This window comes from Phaethon lepturus, unplaced genomic scaffold, assembly GCF_000687285.1.
Source record: "Phaethon lepturus isolate BGI_N335 unplaced genomic scaffold, ASM68728v1 scaffold38287, whole genome shotgun sequence".
NCBI lineage: Eukaryota > Metazoa > Chordata > Aves > Phaethontiformes > Phaethontidae > Phaethon > Phaethon lepturus.
In genome coordinates, this window is record NW_010553220.1 from 1 (window position 1) to 20,144 (window position 20,144).

The 20,144-nt window shown below is 37.3% G+C and overlaps 1 protein-coding gene across 1 annotated transcript; it reads left to right on the forward strand.

Moving 5' to 3' along the window:
* Positions 1-701: 701 nt before the first annotated feature.
* BBS7 (Bardet-Biedl syndrome 7) lies at positions 702-19,280 on the forward strand (the record flags this gene model as incomplete). Its single annotated transcript, XM_010291475.1, has 17 exons — positions 702-764; positions 1,618-1,793; positions 2,407-2,593; positions 3,288-3,360; positions 4,214-4,330; positions 5,739-5,869; positions 6,616-6,700; positions 8,396-8,498; positions 9,072-9,264; positions 10,461-10,535; positions 11,612-11,677; positions 13,830-13,969; positions 14,954-15,118; positions 16,177-16,286; positions 16,396-16,499; positions 18,018-18,141; positions 19,144-19,280. Coding segments are annotated over 17 exons (2,049 nt in total), but the record flags the coding sequence as incomplete, so codon positions are not given.
* Between the last annotated feature and the right edge of the window lie 864 nt (positions 19,281-20,144).

The window sequence follows — 20,144 nt, forward strand, 5'->3', positions numbered from 1 at the left end:
GGGCTGGTCCTGCTGCCTCCCGCTGGCGGATTTGCTGGCTGGGGAGCGTACCGTGATGACTAGCACTAATCTAAACTCTTTCTTCAGATAGTACGTCATAAGGAAAAACTTTGGAACCAACTTTTTGGAACGGTTTAGAAAACCTTTTGGGGAGAAAAAAAAAGTCTGAATGTGTGTTTGGAAAATTTGCAGAACCAGGAAGGAACTTCCAAAACTTCAGGCATTACTGAAACCGCATGAAAGTTCTTGCATATTTCTCTGTTCCTGTTTCGCTAACACTTAATGTAGATGAAATACTTATTTTTAAATTTTCCTTAATAAAAATCCAACTAAGGAAACTTAGTTAGGAAAACTCAATAGAAATAACAGTGCATTTTTGCTTTAATAAGTAATAAATTGTCAGTATGAAAATACAGCTATCCCCAAATATATCTTTCTGGAGTGTTCTATCTGATGGTTGCTGGCGTTTACAAGTAGAAGCAGAAAAAGGGTTGTAAATGCTGTCACTTCAACTTGTTCTTAGGCTTTAGTCTCCTATCCATAGCAGTTTAGCTTACTAAAGCATACTCCCGTATAGCTATGTAGATTAAGTACTGTAGGATTTGACGTCCTTAAATACAGGAGAATATGATTAATACAGAAAAGCATTATTTGAAAAAATATGCATGTAATAAAAATAATGATGTATTATACTTTTGAAGGTGGTTGTTGGAGATCAGGATGGGGTCATTACGTGTTTTGGCATGAAGAAAGGGGAAGCTGTGGTAGGTGTAAATGTTCATTTAAATTTTTATTTTAAAAATACTCTTCCTGATGAGCTTTGGAAGTCTGTTTTTATTGACATGGGAAATCAGATACCTGTGGAAGTTGTCTAGGTAGAGCTGTGGACTGATACCTACCTGTGATGAAGGCATGCTGATTTCATGCCTGGACAAGCACATTGTCCTCCACAGTTGGAGTCGGACACAAGTGTGTATCAGCACAAAGAAGGTCAGTTTTAACACCTTTTGCTCTGCAGTTCAGTTGGGCTTAAGCCTGTAAACATACTGAGTTACTGTGACTGGCCAAAAACCTGCAGTGATTCACTAAATCAGTCACCTTAGGGGATTTTGACAAGCTGATTGCTTTTTATGAGCCTAGACTTATGCCCAGCTTAAAAAAAAAAAAAAAAAGGCTTTTTTTTTTTCTCTTTGAGGAAGTTCACAGCCAGCTTATAATGATTCTATAGCAATACTAAGAAATCTGTGTAGTTTTCTGAAATAAGAATGCAACATGTAAGAGAGAGGGAGGGAGTGTGTGTGTTGTTCTTCAGGTTTTTTGTTTGTTTATTTTTCTTTGTTTTAGAGCTACTAGCAGTGCTGAAACTTTCCTATTGATTAATAACACTGAAATAATAAAGTCTTAATTAATTACATTTTACAGCTTTTTGTATTTATTGGCTTAGAAAATGCTTGATTGCTTTGTGATTCTGAAGAGAAATATGCAGTTATTTTTGACTTGCATATAATCCACAGTATCCTTAGTTTTGCCAGAAATTATAAAGCAAATTGATTATCCTTTATTAAGATTACCATAAATATGATATTGTGATGATGAAAATTGCTCTTCTATTTACAGCCAGTGTTCAAGACACTGCCAGGCCAAAAAATTGCAAGATTGGAGTTGGGAGGAGCTCTTAATACACCACAAGAGAAAATTTTTGTGGCTACAGGATCAGAAGTTAGAGGTTTCACAAAAAGAGGGAAGCAGTTTCTTTCCTTTGAAACTAACCTCACCGAAAGCATCAAAGCTATGTATGTATGACGTTTTGCTTTTTTTTCATAGCCATAGCAGATTGTTAGTTTTATGATTTTTATGAAATTATTTTTAACTGTATTGTGTGCTTGTAAGTAACACTAAGTGCCAGTCCAGCTTTAGCTTGTGCCATGACGTGTAGGAAGTAACTTAGAAAATCATGGTGAAGTTTAGAAGGCGTGGAGGGGCTTGTGAGGGGTCTGGAGGCTCTCACATCAGTGCAAATGCAGGTGAGCAGAGCTGGGGTTATTGCCATAGTGCATCATGTCCATATACCTTTCCAGGAACATTTTTTTTTTTTATTGTGATTTAAGATGCTGCCATGTATAAACCCGCTTGAGACTAATTAATATAATCCAAATATATTAATGACATTTCTAGAAAGATATTCTTAAGACTTCATGTGGAGACAAAATGGGAAATTTGAGAGCTATAGAAATCATAGAGTTTTAGCGTTTGTAAGACACTTGGTTTCTTAATAGCTGGAACAACTTGCAAGGCCCACTAATGCCTTGAATCTGCAAGCGGTAGTGCATGCTTATAGTAGGGCTAAAAGGCTGTCGCTACAATTACACTGCGAAAATGCTACAAGAAGTGTTTTCTTTTTCTCAGGCATATTTCAGGAGCAGATCTCTTTCTCTGTGCAAGCTATATCTATAATCATTATTGCGACTGCAAAGACCAGCACTACTACCTATCAGGAGATAAAATCAATGATGTTCTCTGCCTTCCTGTAGATAAAGTGAATTGCATTACACCGGTACTTGCATGTCAGGATAGAGTCCTCAGAGTTTTACAGGTTAGAATACTTGCTTGTTTATGTTGTACATATTCATGCCATAGAATTGGACTGATTCTTAAGGGAGTTGGCATATCAGTGTGGCTTAGATGTCATAAGGATAAGTGTATTATATCTTACTTGGCAGTGTTGCAATCTAGCATGCTGGTACTTTTTTTTTTTTTAAGGAAAATCATCATTATAGACTTGCAAAATAAGGGTTAATAAAACCTCTATAAATAGTCTTTGGAATTCCTAGGCGGAAGTAGATAACAAATTGGTCTCTTCTAACTAAAAGTGCTCACATAAGGGAATTAAATGTGTAAGTCTTTATCAGTTTGGAAATTTTTTCTCTCACAAATTACTGTTGTGACAAGTGTGAGTGATACTGAGTGGTTTAACAAATTTATTTGCCAGACAAAGCTGCAGATTATTTTTAATAATAACACATTTCAAGAGTCCTATGTTTTAGTTATATAGACTTTACCCTCTTTTGGCTTAGAAATGATTCTCCCATTTGGTAGTGGGAGTTTGTGTAAGTGAAGCATATCCATTATTATTATCCATCATAATTTTGTCCTTACGGTTTTTTGTTTTGTGGTTCGTGTTTTTTCTTTTTTGTTTTGGTTGGTGTGTTTTTGGTTGGTTGTTTTGTTTTGTGGTTGTGTTTTTTTTTTTAACAAAACTCATTCCAGGTAGTTTTCTTTGTCTTCAGGGATCTGATTTACTGTATGAAGTAGAAGTTCCTGGACCACCTACTGTTCTTGCTCTGAACAATGGAAATGGGGGTAACAAGATTTTGAATATACACATAGCTAAATAATGTTATTTCACTACATTTTTAAGATTTTATTGCTTGTATTTGTTAATTACCTTTTGCCTTGATTTTTAAGCTAGTGTTAAAGATGAGGCAGAAAAATTACTATGTGAAGTCATTTCTTACATACAAATAAATAACACACGTATATGACTGTTATAGGCAGTTCTAAATGATATTCACATTTAATTGAAAGCCTCTTGCAAGAGCAGTGAGAAGTAAGTTGGTCTCATTGTGTAAATACAAACTGGACTTTTGGGGGCCTTGTCAAAGTTCTGGGTTTGGATTTCTCTTACACATGGATTTCCATAACTAGAATCGCTGGAGAATACTGAGTAGAGCTCACAGAAGCTAAGAGTGTGGAAGCTTAAAATAAGCTTAAAATAGCTTGATCATCATTCATGCTAATCTGTTCTAACCTAAAAGAAATCCCTTTGGTATGTTAATCTGGTGCTTAATTTAGTTTCAGTTAGATTGTGTGACAATGACATTCAGAACTGGTTTGGAAAAGTAGTTCCTACTTGGTTCAAGTCTTGGCACAACATTCACTACTGGATGTGTATTCTGAATGGATCTTTCTGTTTCTCTTCTGTAAAGGCAATTCCATAGCCTGTCTTTGCTGAAATTTCAAGTATGGATTATGAATGGTTTTTAGGCAGAACTCCAGTGCAGGGGGGCATTCATACATAAAGTTCTGTTACACAACACTAATGTTAGTATTTTCTTTTTCCCTGGCGCTTTAGAGTGTAACTGCACAATACTTTCAAATCTTTTAAGTTTGTATACTTGATTTTATTGATTCTAAATTTGGTGTATGTGTTTAGGTGATTCTGGAGAAGAAATTGTGTATGGAACTTCTGATGGTAAACTGGGTGTTACCCAAATTACTGGTTCCAAGCCTATACCCAAGTGGGAAATTGGAAATGAAAAAAAGAGAGGAGGTATGTGTCTCAATTTCTCACCCTTTAGTTTTGCTGCATATCTGAGGCTTTATTACAAGTATAATAATCAGGAAATCTTATTTATAGATACTTTGGAGGCATACTGTAATTATGTCAGTATGCGATATTAATACGAGCAAGCTGTCTTTCATTCTTCTGATTTCTTACAAATAATTCCAATATGTTTGTCTTGCATTGGGTTTTCTGTTTATATTATTTCTAGTACTTTAGTATACTTGCATTTTTACAGTATTTTTTAAAGCGATGTTTGTAAAACAGTGTTTATTCATATGTGATTACTTGAGGTTTTTAGCATTTTGGTGACTATTTCTAAGTGCAAATACACCTGCCAGATTTTTCACATGTTCAGTGGTCTTAAAGTCTCTTCAGAGGAAAGATTAGCATCTCCCCTGCAAGACTTCTTTTTTTTTTTTCTTGTTCTTTTTTTTTTTTCCCCCGAAAAAGCCATCATAAGGCTTTTTGTCTGAAGATGGAATAAGGCTTTCATTAAAGCTCCACAATGAGACTTAACTCATCAGAGCATAGTACAACACTTTCCCTGTTTTAGCCTTCGTATGCTGCTTCTGCAGCATCTATTAGCGCATACTCCTTTGTAAAGGAGACCAGGAATAGAATATATATATATATTTTTTTTAAAGTTTAATTATCTCATGAAAGCTATCACAAAATTATTCTCTTAAAATGCTTCCTAGTATGTTCTTACTCCTCATATAAAATATGAAGGAGTCATGAAAGTTAAATTCCATCCTGCTTTTCATATTAATTCTTGTACAAGCGCTCTCTCTGCTTTTTCCTTCTTCTAGACCCCAATTCTCTTTCCATAACTTGAAACATGATTAGTTGTCATAGGCTGGTTCCACATGCACTAGTAGTGGGTTTGTCCCCTAATGTGTCAAGTAGCAGTACCTAGTCCAGGTCTGGCACAAGTCAGAACCTTCTTTCTGTCACCTTAGCCAGAATTCCTAGTAGTCCATTTACCAATAGCTTTAAGTCAGTTACAGGAAACAGAGAATGCTTGCTTCTTCAATTGGCAACGTTACAGTAGTGTGGACAGACAAATAGTTCATCTGGGGAAATGTTTGACGAGGGACAAACCCCTCAAATATCAGCTATTTGAACATCAGAAGGGGTCTCTGTTCAGTGCTTTTTCACCAAGGGAACTCTAGTGGGTTTCATTGGGAATTGGTTGCTGTAAAAGCCACTGTACAGTCTTGAACCTCAGGCACAGATGAGATGACTTCAGTCCTGTAGTGGAGTCGTCCATAAATAGCATTAATAAAACCTTAAAAGCCAACCAAGAATCATTTTCTATGTAACTGAATGTGGCCTATGTATCATCGTGTCATAAACAAATAAAGATGAAGAAAATATTTTTGTTTTTTATTAGGTATCTTATGTATTGATAGTTTTGACATTCTGGGAGATGGAGTTAAAGAATTACTCGTTGGACGAGATGATGGAGTGCTAGAAATCTATAACTTTGAGAGTGCAGATGAGCCTGTCCTTCGATATGATCATGTAAGCCCCACATTTATCATACTCTTCTTTGCAAGAAAAAATGAATTAAAAAAAACCCCAAAGCCGTCTTGCAAAACTTAAAAGTATATGCAAGATGATTACTACTAAAATGTGGGGGTTGTTTTTAATTTGAGCTCTGTAATGTTGACAATATGAACTTCAAAGCAATATTCCAGTGTTTAAGAACCAGAAAGTGAAATAGTCCTGATTTGAGCAAAAATGAAAATAGTGTACAGGGTGAGTTAAACCTCTGTCTCTGTTGACTACTAAAGTATCTCCTGGGTGAAACCTAATACAGAGCTTATCTCTCAGGGTAAAAACAAGCCTATGTTGTGTATAGTTTGTGTTTTACGTGTAAAATAATAAATGTAATCTGTCAGGACTTTACTGAGCATAATTACTCTGTTTATGAACTGTTTAAAATAGTAGATTGGATCTATAGTGACTATTTTAGCCTTCAGGCAGATTGCTAATTCCTGCTGGAGAAATATTGTCCACCAGTGTTTTGCTTTAAACTCCTTTTTAATGTCTTTGTTATGCAGAGTAGAATCTGAATGCATTTGTTAAAACACCCTTATTTAGCTGTGATAGTCATTAGCTGGCTTACACTTTTGTAGGTCTAGGTATTGCGTGTCTCTGTAGGTATTTTGTGATGCAGGTAGAAGGAGAAGCGCAACCCTTCTAAAAAAAACCTTCTAAAATCAGTGCAGTGATACTTCCCTCTGCTTGAATGTATTTATTTGAAGGCTTTATCAGAGAGCATTGCATCAGTCCAGGGTGGCTGTGTAGGAAAAGATGGGTATGATGAAATTTTAGCGTCCACATATTCAGGTAAGCTTCATAAAATTTACTCAAGAAATGTTGCATGTGACGATGTGATAAAAAGAAGCAGGCTATGTTGTTAGTGCAACTAATATCTCTTAAAATTTTTGTTCTGACCGGAACCAGGATAATGTGGTGTTGAAGAGATCTCTTCTGATTTTAATATTTGCATTTCAAAAACTCTTTCCTACACTTAAGCAATGTTTTTATATTTTAAGATATTCGTAATGTGTTCTGCTGTGTAACACAGTGGCTGATTATTCTCTGGTGTAGACTGCTGCTGAACTGTGATGAAATAATACGTTATGTCTGAAGGAATTATTTATGGATTTTTTTTTATATTAAAAATACTGATAGACATGCATATCTTCTTGTTTGTTTTCCCATCTTTTATGTAATTTCCTTCGTTTTCAGCTTTATAGAGCTTTTAATGGGGTTGATTCTGCTTTTAGTAGAAAATAAAGCTTCCTCGTGAGGTATCTCAACAGCCCCTCTGTAGGATTTGAGCTGCTGGCCTGACTGTGACAGAGGCCATGATAAACATGCTGCATGTGTTAACTGCTGGGAGCAAAAATATTGCTAATTCTCTCTCTTTGATTATCTTCAGTGTTAAAAAATTAGCCCATTGAAACCTCTCATATTCAAAATAATGTATTGGCAAGATACAATTCTCAGTCAGTTATTGAGAAGTAATAATGTTCAAGTACCTCTTTTAAATAGTCTTTGGATGATTAAAAGACTCTCATACCTCATCTCTTATGAATTGTTTTGGCCACAGTATTGTTGCAGCCTATCATACCAAAGTCCTTTGTGGCTTCTTTTAGTGTCTGTGAGAATGTTACAAAGATCCATGAATAATAGAAGAACGGAAAAAGTGAAAGCCCATGTTCACCCGTGGGTTTTCAAAGGTAAACTGGTAGGATGTGCAGTAGACTGAGTTTGGCAGATCAGGAAAATTACGTGTTTAGAGCAGCAAAGGTTACATTTGAAGCCTGGCAGCATAGGACTACTTTGGATATTTTTAAAGTTCGTGCTCCATTATTGGTCTTTCTTGGTACTTGAAGTAGATAGCAAAGGAACGTGAAAGATTGTGGACATGTCCGCTTTTGTGGTGCATTTTATAATAATGCTGTCCTACTGTTTGCATGCCTTGGATGATTTAACTAGAGCTATAAACACCCATTCAAGTCTTCATATCATACCTGAGGTGTCAGGATATAATCAACTAGTATTTGCTTTTATAAGTAAATGTGATTAAGTAAACAGAAAGATGATTTTTTTTTTTTCACTTCAACTGGCAGCATTCACTGTGCAACATAGAGTTTGCTATAAACACGTTGCACAGCTTTTTTTGTTGGGGTTTTTTTTTCCAACTAGTACTGCTGATTATTCAAGGTTTTGTCAGAGAAACGGAGGTGGGGAAAAAAATTGAGCGCTCAGTTAAAAACTGCCACAGAGGGATTTATTGCTCAAAGTACTTCATGAAAAAGAATAAGTAATGTTTTCCAATCTGTAAGTTAAGAATGAAACCTATAAAAAATCATGCTCAGTGTGTAGATTAATCCTCCAAAGAAAGGATTAAATTAAAGCCTCAATTGTCTCTACCCCGTATCTGAGACAAACGTTGCTCCACACATACAAAAGCTGAGTGTAGACTTTTCTTTATAGCTTCTATGGAATAAAAAACTTCATATATTGGTTTAGGCTGGCTGACAGGACTGACTACAGAACCTGTCCATAGAGAAGGTGGATCAGGTGAAGAAGTAAAATTAAGCCAAGAAATGCAGAGCAAGATTTCATCCTTAAGGTAATTGCACTAGAAAGAAATTTAAATGGAAGAATTGGAATGTTAAAAGCTGAACTGCCATCTTTCCTTCCTATCTCACTGGATTTTCTGTATCATTAATGTATCTAGAAGTAGAATCAAGCCTTTTCAAAGTATAAATAAATAGCAGCCTCATTTTGCAGTCTCTTTCTATCTTGCCTTCCCATGATGATGTCTTAATGCCGCCTTCTTCAGTATCAGCAAGATAAGATTCCCCTCTTCCATGCTACTTATAGCTTCTAAATGATGGGAGTAAAGCAGTCACTAGCATATGATTCAAAATGTGTTGTAGTCTTAAAGGAAAAAAGTTGTCCTTTCCTCTGACTCATCAAAATCTCTTTTGGCAAAGTACAGTAGAATCTACATTTTTATGTGATATAATTTATATTTTAGCTTTGTTATGTATGTGGAAGGGGAGTCACCAGTCACTTCTGGTTGGAAAATTTTGGATAAACATGATTGTCCTGCAAGCTTCATCTACTTAATTTCTAGGGTAACTTTTCTCGTTGTTGTTGGTTTTTTTGAAAGACATTATGTGTGGTTTCCCTTTTCTAGGAATGAATTGGAACACTTACAGATGAAAGTACTTCAGGAACGTGAAAAATACCAGCAGTCTTCTCAATCCAGTACTGCTGTTTCATCAGTACCTGCGTTTAGTGTGAATGACAAATTTACATTAAATAAGGATGATGCTAGCTACAGCCTCATCTTGGAGGTGCAGACAGCGATAGATAATGTGCTGGTGCAGGTGTGTGTGGTTTTGTTCTTGTTGGCTTCCTTTGATGTGTAAATAAAACATTCAGAGACAATTCGAGTTACAGTATCTTAAGTATATGGGTTTTTAAGTGTCTGAATTGTTACGAGAGGGAATTGAAGTGTATAGCCTTGCAATATTGAAGTAACTGTTGTAAATGCTCGTTAGGGAATAAAGACAACTTAAACCCTTATTGAACACAGCAATATTACGCTACCAAAATAGACCAAAATGCCTGCTGTACTGGTAGGTTTCTATGTAACTTTTGTGTTTGCTTTTGCATGTCTCTCCTCACTTAAACAGCAATTAACTCACTAAATCTTAAGTGAGGTGCAGCTTCTCCACTCACCAGTTAAGTACCCTCAGTAGTGACAAACTAATTTTAGAATAGTGTGCCACCTGTGCACTTTCAGTATGGAACAGCATCTGATTTGTGTGCAATTGGAGATAAATCCTCCTGGCATGTAGAGCAACCTTAATTACTTTAGGACTTACAGCTTTTTTTTTAAAGAAATACAAAGCAGTATCTCGTATTTCTCTGCTGTGAGAAGACAATAAAACTTGTTTTTAAAATATTTTGTAGGAAGTATGTTGCATATTTATCAATGTTTTGTGACACTTCTGTGAAGTTATAAAGCAGTACCAAATTAAGTAATTCATCATTCTAATACCTTTAATCTAATTTTTAAAATGGTATTAGATTTAATTTTAATTCCAGTGAAAACACATCTAGATAAGAAGCAGTCTGTGTCAGAGGTGCTACTGTAAGTAAAAGGATCATTAATAATTAGGTAATATCACTCTTGGTTTCTTGAATGAATATTGTAATCCCCTATTGAAGTAGGAAAACAACTTCAATCACGAATATGTGTCATGCATATGAAGAAAGTATGCTTTCATGTCTTTCATGAAAGATGTGAATATACTTTCATGTCTGAAAGACCGTTACGCATCTCGTACTGAAGTTCTTGTTAGCCAGCCACACGAGTTCAGGACTCCGTAAAAGAATATGATCATCATGTTACTCTGGGATTAAGTAGTAACTTGTGTGTTTGTTAGGCTTTTACCTCTTGGCTGAAGCAATCATTGCCTCTCCTTTATTAAAATAATTGATGACAGTTAGAGAATAAATGTATTGGAAGGTGCTCAGGAACTTAAGCTCTTTATTTTTCTTTCCTCATGTTCTGCAGAGTGATGTCCCAATAGACTTGCTGGATGTGGATAAAAATTCTGCTGTTGTTAGTTTTAGCAGCTGTGATTCTGAGGTAAATGAAAGAAAAGAAATTATGTTTACAGAGAGCACATGATGAAAGCTTTTAATAGTGTATATTAAAAATAGAATTTGGACTTGCATACTTGTAATATTAAATATATTGAGTTAAATTACTCATTTGGTAATTTTGGAGAGCTCAGCTTCATCAGAGATACTGCAGAATTAGGAGTTAGTGGCAGGTCCTGACATAAGGAAAGCTAAATATGTGCAAAAGGATCCAGGAGCAACTGCTCTCGTGCTTTTTTTCCCGGCCTGATGAGAAATGTGAAAGACACATTCAGTATTGCTGTCTTCTCTGGATTTGCCAGTATCACATATGTTTACTTCAAAGTAATTTAGGTGAAGAACATGGTATTTCTTTCTTACTGTGTGTCTTAAGAATCACTTTAGAACATGAAAATTCTGCTGTATGGGGATACATTTGTTTAAGTGCATTTTTTATGTAATAATTATAAACTTAAATACTTACAGAATCACTAATGGTGCTTAGGGGAAAATCCAGAAACTACCTTAGCATTATGAAAATCTTCTGTGAAGTCTTTTTCCCTGTGACTGTCCTCTTAAGTATTTTAGTTTTAAGAAGTAAATTTGTACATCATTGCTCTACCCTGGAGCTTTCAGAAATCAACTTTTTATTTTAAGTTTCTTGTCATTCATGATGATTAACTTAGCTTTTTTTGTGTGTGTGTTTTCTTACTGATCTTACTTCAGTTTTTGGATGTTGGACTAATATTGCAGATGAGTGGGGACAGGCTGACAGATACATTCTTCAGATGAAAAATAGATACCTATGTAATTTTGTGGTGGTATTAAAGAGTGTAGTACACTTCTGTTGATTTCTCCTTATATAGAGAGAAATCTTCTAAATTCTACTACCATTAAAATTAATTGGAACAGTCGAGGGAACCAAAGATTACTTTTTTTGTATGTAACTGTTGTAAAATAGCTATATATAGCAAGCAAAAACTTTACTGTACATGTTTACAGTTAAAACAGATGAGTAGAACTTTTGTGAATCCACAGACCTGTTTTGTCTTATTTTCCTGTGGGTTTTTTTTCTGTTTACAGCCAAATAGCAACTTTCTTCTTGCGACTTACCGATGCCAGGCAAACACTACCAGACTTGAACTTAAGGTAAAATGCTCCAGTGTATTTTCCATGATTAATTAATGGTTATGTAGATGTCTGCTTAGGAATGGAGAGATCTCTACCTGGACTGACTGCTGAGCCTGGGAAAATGATCGGTCCAGTTTCTGCTGCTGGTTGTTTCCTTCTAATCTGGGGCTTGTGTTCCTTTATGTTTGTCTGTAGGGTTTCTAAAGGCTTCTAAAAATGTGCTGTTTCAGAGGAGAGCCCGGGGTCCTTCTTGAGTGTCCCTAAGATGAAAGCAGTGGGGAGATCACAAATTGTGAAAATACTTGATTCTGGAGCCAGTGTGTGGAACTTTAAGTGTAGAGAAGCATGGGAAAGGAAAGCTCTGGCACTGTTTTTCCTCAAAGTGTTTGAATGAAGTTACGCTGGAAAGTAACCAGGGAATATTGACGGGATTTGTATTTTGGAGAGGAAGCAAATCCCGTCATTCCGTGCTTGCTGTACTAAAGGCATGTGGATGTTTTGGGGTCTATTTTTAACAATCCACCAAATCCACACGTTTTGTGGCTACCACAGGGGGAGCTCATGAAGGAAATAATGATTAGGAATATCCTCAAGATGCACACAAACTCTAGTTTTTCTCTTTATGTAGTCACCTAATACTGCAGCCTCCTAATGTGATATGTGTTTGTTAATGTAAAACTCTCAGTCAAAAGGTTAATGTTAGAAATTTAAGCCTGCATAAGATGCATCAAATGTGAGGAAGTTGGGGGTGGTTGTCTGTTTCTTGGTGAGGTCGCAATAATGGACCTAGCATGCAGAACTAAGACTTATTTCCCAGGTCCCCTTCTAAAGAAATGCTATTAGTGTGATTATTGATTCTGAGCAGGTCACTTTATCTCCCTATGTCTCAGTGCTCTTACTTCAATTTAGGGATATGACCCTGGACACCTTTACTGTTGAAAATACTAGGTGAAGAGTAAGTAACATGAGAAAAATGAATCAAATGCATTCATGATACACAGAAAGAGGGTTTGTTTTTTTTTTTAATCTCCCACTAAAAACATGTATAAACTTGCTGTTGTGTGTCGTCATAGTGCAGTGTGTCGTCAAAACACTGTACTATCACTCTTGCATTTGGATTCTGATGTGATGGATTCAGTCTGCACAGGTTCTACTGCCACCTCGCTGCAATACACTGAGGATCTACAGTGATTTACACCTGCCGTGTGGATTTCATTCTCTTTTTGTATTTCTGTGCACATGCAGATGATACAACTTTTAAGTCTTGGTGATTTTATTTCCAAAGGGATCTCTTTATTAAGATACTTTACTCTTAAGCGTAAAGTAAATCTTTACTCTAAGATACTTTACTTTACTCTTTTGGAGTTCTGGAACCCTATAAAATAGGGGACATAATCAGGGTTATAAAGCAAACCTGTACTTCAACTCCAATCTGCTCTTTTGTTTGTATAAAGCTGTTTCAGTAGCTCTTCTGCCTACTTTCGCAGCTGTGTTGGCGCTGTAGCTGGGACTCTCCTGTTTCTTGTCAGTTCTGTGTGAGTGGCAGACTTCTTAGCGCAGTCTAACTGGTCTCATCAAAGAAGTGACTGATGCATTGGTGTGCCCTCAGAGGTGTGGAGAGTGCATCCTGTGTCTTGAACGTGTTTGTACATCCTGCTTGTTGAGTATTCTGAGACTTGAACTTAAATCTGGCCTCTTGCGTTTCCAAAAATAGCTCAGGAAGAACTTTGTTATGAAGAGATGAATGCATATTTTGGAATTCAGTTTACTCTCTTAAATTTTTTGATTTATTCTTTGCTGCCAACTGCTACAGAATGTATTGTTCCTTCATTTAAAAAAAAAGAGAGTAATGTGGCCAGTGAAGAATTAGAAGCAAGTTACAGACTTTTTATTTTAACTAATCAGAAAGTAAGTTAGCAGGTTTTATTTTCTTAATATTTCATTCCTCTAATATAGCAGCACTTCACTGGACACTACTTAATGTAGTTTTAAAACATTCTTGATCTCCTCTATTCAGTGGCACTGTCAAGCAAATATAGTACTTTAAATATTCTTGAAGTACTACAGTCTGTCTTTAACATATTTTGAACACCCACCAATTTTCCGAATAGTGGTAAATTCATATTTTCCCTTTTGTTCTTTTTTGTGGGTTTTGCTTTTATTTCTGCAGGTTCGATCGATTGAAGGCCAGTATGGGACACTTCAGGCGTATGTAACTCCAAGAATTCAACCAAAAACCTGCCAAGTTCATCAATATCAGATTAAACCACTTTCGCTTCATCAGAGGACTCATTCTATTGACCATGACAGGTATTTGCAAAGAAAAATGAATGCCTTTTTCTCTTGAAAAACTGACACAATCCAGCTGAAACAGCGGTTGCTTTATAAACCTAAGTATGTCATTTCTAGCCCTTAGCCTACAATTTTGAGCCTGTAGCATTTTACAGGTTTTCTGAGAGAAAATGTGGATTTAATGGGTTCCTGCTTTCCTTGCCATTCCTTATCTTTCTTTTCAGGTTATTTTTCATTTTACTGACCTGGGTTATAGTGCAGCCCCATGTGTTAGTGTTGCTGAGGGTGTGGTAGAAAGGAAACTCTCCTGTTAGTAACCGCAGTCTTTTCGGTTTCAGACCCGTTCTCCCCTCCACCCTTTTAGTGTAATTCTTTCCCATAGCTAATGTAGCTCCACAATTGAGCCAAGACTTCTTTTGCCCCTTTTCTCTCTGTTAGGAACCTACTATTTTATGCAATGTCCACTTGATTTTTCCCCATCCTCAATTAACATCTTGTATTGCCACCAAAGTATTGCTTGCTTTAGAACAAAACAGATGGAAGGAATGATACCAAATGCTTTTTACCTAATGCGCAAATGAGCTCCATTCTGCCTCGTTCTTGATAGAAATGCTATGTCTGTGGTTTACAGCATGGGAGGCTGTTAGTCATATTTGCTGTGTTGTCAGTTATGTACCTTTTTGTCATAAGGTTCAGGTTTAACAACTTGAAATGGGAGATGTCAAAACCTTCCAACTAGTTTCTTATCCAGTTCTGGCATGCCTACTACGAGATAAAATTTGAATGTACGCATAGCTTTTTGTCTTCAAGTACAGAAAGGTAGCTGCAATCTGCAATATGTGACTACTTAGCAAGATCCCTGACTTTTTATAGGGTGTTGATTAAAAGGAAACCACCACGTGGAACTAAACTTTTTTCATGTGGATAACGAGCGCATTGACGGTGCCCCTCCTTGATAACTATTAACTTTTTTTTTTTTAATTTAATTTCATAATGTCATAGACCCATGAATACACTGACGCTCAAAGGCCAGTTCAGTTTTGCTGAAATTCATTCCTGGGTTGTGTTTTGCTTGCCTGAAGTGCCTGAAAAGACGCCTGCTGGAGAGAGTATCACCTTCTACTTTCAGAACACCTTCCTGGGTACTCAGCTTGAAAGTACTTACAGGTAAAACACAGTTATTAAAGCACAGTGTGACTACGATGGGCCTTTTGTCTTTTTCATTCTTGACCAGTCTGTGAGTACCATTTCATGCACATACCACTGGTCACCACTCCCAGCCCCATCAAAACTGCCATTAGAGAGGATCTATTTTGCAAAAACCATTGTCAGACGTTACCAGGGGTGAGCATTATCCAGTAATGATGCAATCTGTAACTTGAATAGGGATTTTCTTGAAGCTGTTCCAAAAACCAAAATGGCCAGGGAGGAAAGCCTTGATATATTTTTAGGATCATGACTTGCTTTTAGAATTCAAAGAACCTAGCTAGCTAATATAGTGAAATTATTTTGTAATGCCTATTGTTTTCTAACTTTTTTTTTTTGAGAAGCAGAAATCACTTAAAAGGCATTTAATACTTCATGCAAACAAAAATACGAATAAGCATTAAGATGAAAACCTTTTTCTGCAACTTATATTAGGCAAATATTATTTCTGTGTTTAATACTTTGTTCTCAGATAATTAGTTGTATCTTCCTTCAGCAAATTATGTAAACCACCTGAAAATGGGACTGTAAAGCAGGAAAAACGAGTTGTTGTAATTATACAGATTCCAGCCTGCTCCCAGCTTACCATAGTGTTGTCTACTCATAATGTAGAAAGTTGTTGGGTGGTGTTTTTTGGCTGGGGAAGGGGAGAGTGTTTTTTCTCCCTTCTGGTATTGAAGCCTGCTGTTTGGCTTCAAGGTATTGCAATGATGAAACTTAGGAGGAATGAATACAGTCGGAGATCTTACTTGCATGACCTTAGTGCCGTACAGTAAAGGTAACAGCTTTGTGTGTACCTGAGATTTGTGTATGCTGCTTTGTCTTACTTATTGGAACAAACTGTTCTCTGACGAGATTACACTGGGAATAGGGAAGGAGAGAACAGCATAGGTTGTCTATACAGCCAATCTGATATATGGAAAATCGTTTTTACAGGCCTTCTGTTTTAATGTAGGGACAGACCTAATGTGTGTGTGTGTGTTTAAGTTTGTTTGTTTAAAATTTTTCTTCCGTTACAGAAAAGGTGAGGGATCTTTTAAGTCTGACAACATTTCTACAATATCCATCCTAAAAGATGTGCTTTCCAAAGAGGCTACTAAAAGGAAGATTAATCTCAACATATCCTATGGTAAAACTTTCTTCTCTATTTTGTTGTCCTTCACTTCATTTTATGTTCTTATAAATGGCATATTTAGTATTCATTTGCGTGTTGGTTTTTTTTTTTTACTCCCTACTAGACATAAATGAAGAATCTGTGAGGCACACATTAAAGCTTATCCACCCTAAATTAGAGTATCAGCAGCTCTTGGCCAAGAAGGTTCACTTAATAGATGCTTTGAGAGTAAGTATCTGAACTCCCGTGGAAGGCTTTTTGTGGGGGATTATGTTGTCAGATACCAAGCTGTACGGCTCAAGTCAGATGCGTGTCATACTGGTATCCATTCCGTTTCTCTTCCTGGGACGTGTATTTTAATTATGTAGGAGACAGACTTCTTCAAGGGAAATTGCCATTTGTACTATATAGCTGGTGAATAATACGGAGGATAACTGACTGATGTTGAGGATGCTAAATAGGACAGTAGAAGGCAGCCAGCTTTATCATCTAACATTCTCTTTTTACCTGCTGTTATTTTCCAGTTCCTTCTTTGTCTCTGTCCACTAACCTTTAAAAGTTTTTTAGAATTGGGGATGATCATCCAGGCCAGGAGCAACTTCCTTGCTTTGGAACTTCATCCCACTGTGTCATAATTTCTGAATTGCCTGGTTTTTAATCTTTTGCTTCATACCCTCCTCAACGGTTAGTCTTGGGGACGTACCAGCTAGGCAGCTTGTCTCAGTTCTTGGACTTTTTCCACCAACCAGGATTTTACCATCAAAAGCTTGCCATCATCTCTCTTGGAATTTTTTTTTTTCAGGATGAGGGAAGATGAAAATGGACAACCAGGTCTCTCTTGCCCTTTGGGGGAATCAAATACTAGTTGCCAGAACTCTTTAGTTAGTAGAAAAACTGACTACCAATGAGAATAGTGTGTATCTTTATTATCACTAGAAGTATTTTACTTGGGCTTGATTTGGCAAATCGGAGACGTAAAGAATAATAGAGAATTTATTCTTAATGCGTGTTATGTTAGTGCAATAATAATGATTTTGCACATCTTGCCTGTTTCAGGCTTTTTTTAGGCAGCAAATCTTTTTGGAGAACTTTTTTTGTCACTCATTTTTTGGATAATAACCTATTCATAGGCAGTAGCATAATCTGGTGATTGATGAAAGCTGTTATCCCAGCAGACCTCACGATGCATAGCATAATTACCTTTCATCTGGAAAAGAACAGTCTTTTTGTGGGGGATAAAAAGATCTACACTGTCAACCATCTTAAATTAAAGTCTGACAGTAGACTGGGACATATTAGAGGAGGTCTTGAAAACTTTTTGCTGTCATGAATTGAGTGATACTTTCAGAGTTTACTTTTACCTTCAGACTTCAGCGTGTGCTACATTTTCTAGGAATTTACTTACTCTAAAAATGAAGACATGGTGAAGGCTTTGAGCCTTCAGTAGGCTTGATTTCTGTAGGGGCTGGGCTGTGGCGTGATCCTGTTCTGGCAGCACTCAAGAGCTGGAAGCTGAAATATGCAGGATTTTGAGAATCCAGTCTATGAAGTGACAAGTAACACCTGACATTCCATTAGAGGACCAGAAAATGAGGCACTTTAAACTAGCAAAAGTTATTTTCAGAAGGGGACTGTCTTGTCTCTGAAGTACTTCCTCCTGTCAGGGCCAAGCTTAATTTCTTCTTACTTTTATGCTCTTATGATACTTAACTGCCGTTAATTGTTACGATTTAAAATGTCTTCAAGGAATTACAAGTTCATGAAGGAAATGTGGACTTCCTGCTGCCAAAATACCGCAGCATTTTGGAAGAGGCAGATCAGCTGCTGGAGGAATACAAGAGACAACCTGCACATCTTGAGAGACTTTATGGTTTGTTGCTCTATTCAGTTTTTTATTTAAATGCAACTTCATGTCCAGAGAGGATGCTGGACATGACTGAAGTAGTTATGAAGTCAGCATTAGCAGCATTTAAATAATTGGGTAAGTGGATACACTTGGGTAGCTTCAGGACAACCTTAGATATGGAAGTATGTGTGCCTGCTTGGTCATACAGCCAAGGCTCTATATTTACACAGTGGTTTTGATCATAAAATTGCTAAGTCAAAGGTGAGGCAATAAAACGTAGCACATACTGAAAATGGCTTGTATGCTACTACAAACTTGGAGTAACTGTAAAGGTTCTCAAGAGTTGTTCACCTGAGAACTTCCAAAACTGATTTGGCATCACAAGCATATTGCCGAGAAGGAAAATACCAGGATTATTTGCAAGTGACTTTTCGACTTTTTGTTTAATAGACAAATCTTATATTCAGATGATCCTTGTCTTTATGGATGTGATTAAAGATCGTATTCAAATTCAAGATGGCATTTAGAAATACATACAAGTTAAATGAGTGATTAAGTTCTGAGTGGGTAAGGTTTGCAAAACATCAGAAAAACGCACGTGGGGTGGGGAGACTTGCAGGAGATGATCTTACTTAGCGAAGGAGATTCTGTAACCTTCTCCGGTGTTCTCTGTACCTCACCTCGGAGAATCTCTGCCAGACACCAGCTTTAATAAGCCTGTGTATGCTCAGCCTAAGCAGAGTCCTTGTTGTCCATCCGGTGGTAGTTTCCCTCTAGTGTTTCAGATGTGGGTAATTCTAAGGCAGAAATACACACTTTGGAATGATGCTGGAATCTGGGCTCTTCTGACAGCATTTGGGGTTTGTGTAAAAGTACACAGTTGTTTAAAAAGTGAAGTTTAACAAGAATCTTGTCTCTAAACCCAGAATCCTCTAAAATAGGTAGTACATAATAACAAGTTAAAAGTAGAAATACCTCATAATGAAAAGAAGGCAAATAATAAGTCTTGGGATTTTACCTTCACAGGTATGATCACAGATCTCTTCATAGATAAATTTAAATTTAAAGGCACCAATGTGAAAACCAAAGTTCCTCTTCTTCTGGAAATCCTGGATGGCTGCGATCAAGATGGACTAATTGCTTTTTTTGAGGCTGCAGCTTGATATGGAAAAGGAGTAATTTTTTTTTTTAAATGGAGGCGGTTCAATATCAAGTCCAAAACACTTTAAAAACCCCACTTTTACTCTTCTGTTGTACTGTCAGCTCTTAGGTTTTATTCATATTTATTATCCTACTGAATACCGTAGCTAACTTCAGTTCGTACGGACCCTTGTGTATGTTAAGTGCGCGCGGAGTTTCTACGTACACGATGTTCCTCGTAGCTAAAGAAAACTTAGAATCAGCTGTAAATACCCGACACACTTTTTGCAAAAGCGTCTTCAGCGCTGTTGAAGAGGACGAGTGCTAGTCTGTTCTCCAGGCCTGAGCATGGATGAGGAAACGTGTCGTCGGAGGCTGAACCAGATTTAGAAGAAACGTTGCGTGTTAAGCTACACCTAACTCTGGTATTGGCCGGCCCCTTGCTGCAGCGGGTGTGGGCACAGAAGGGGGAGCGCGCCCCCAAGTTTTAGACTAAAGGCGGCTACTTTGGAAGCCGGGCGTCAGCAAGAGGTGTGCCTGGGGCGCGGGTGGCATTAAACTTCCTCCCTGCACCTCCCGTCTCGGCCTCCTTCATTTCACAGCTCTGCTGTACTTCGCTCCCGGTTTTAATTTGAAATCACAAGAGCTGAGCCAGCTCGTCCATGCAGAGATTTGTTCACAAGTGACGTAAAAAAAGAGACACACGTTTTCCAGCCGAGAAAGTCCCCTCCGCCGGTACCTCCTTACCGCGCCGTATCGCTCCGCCAGGTCCGTTCCGCTGCGCGCTCCTGCCGCCCATCCCGTGCGAACATCCCGTCCGTGAGAAAGCCAGCGCCCGCCCTCGGCGGCCTCCCGCCCGCTAGGCTCCACCCCCTCGCTTCAGGTTC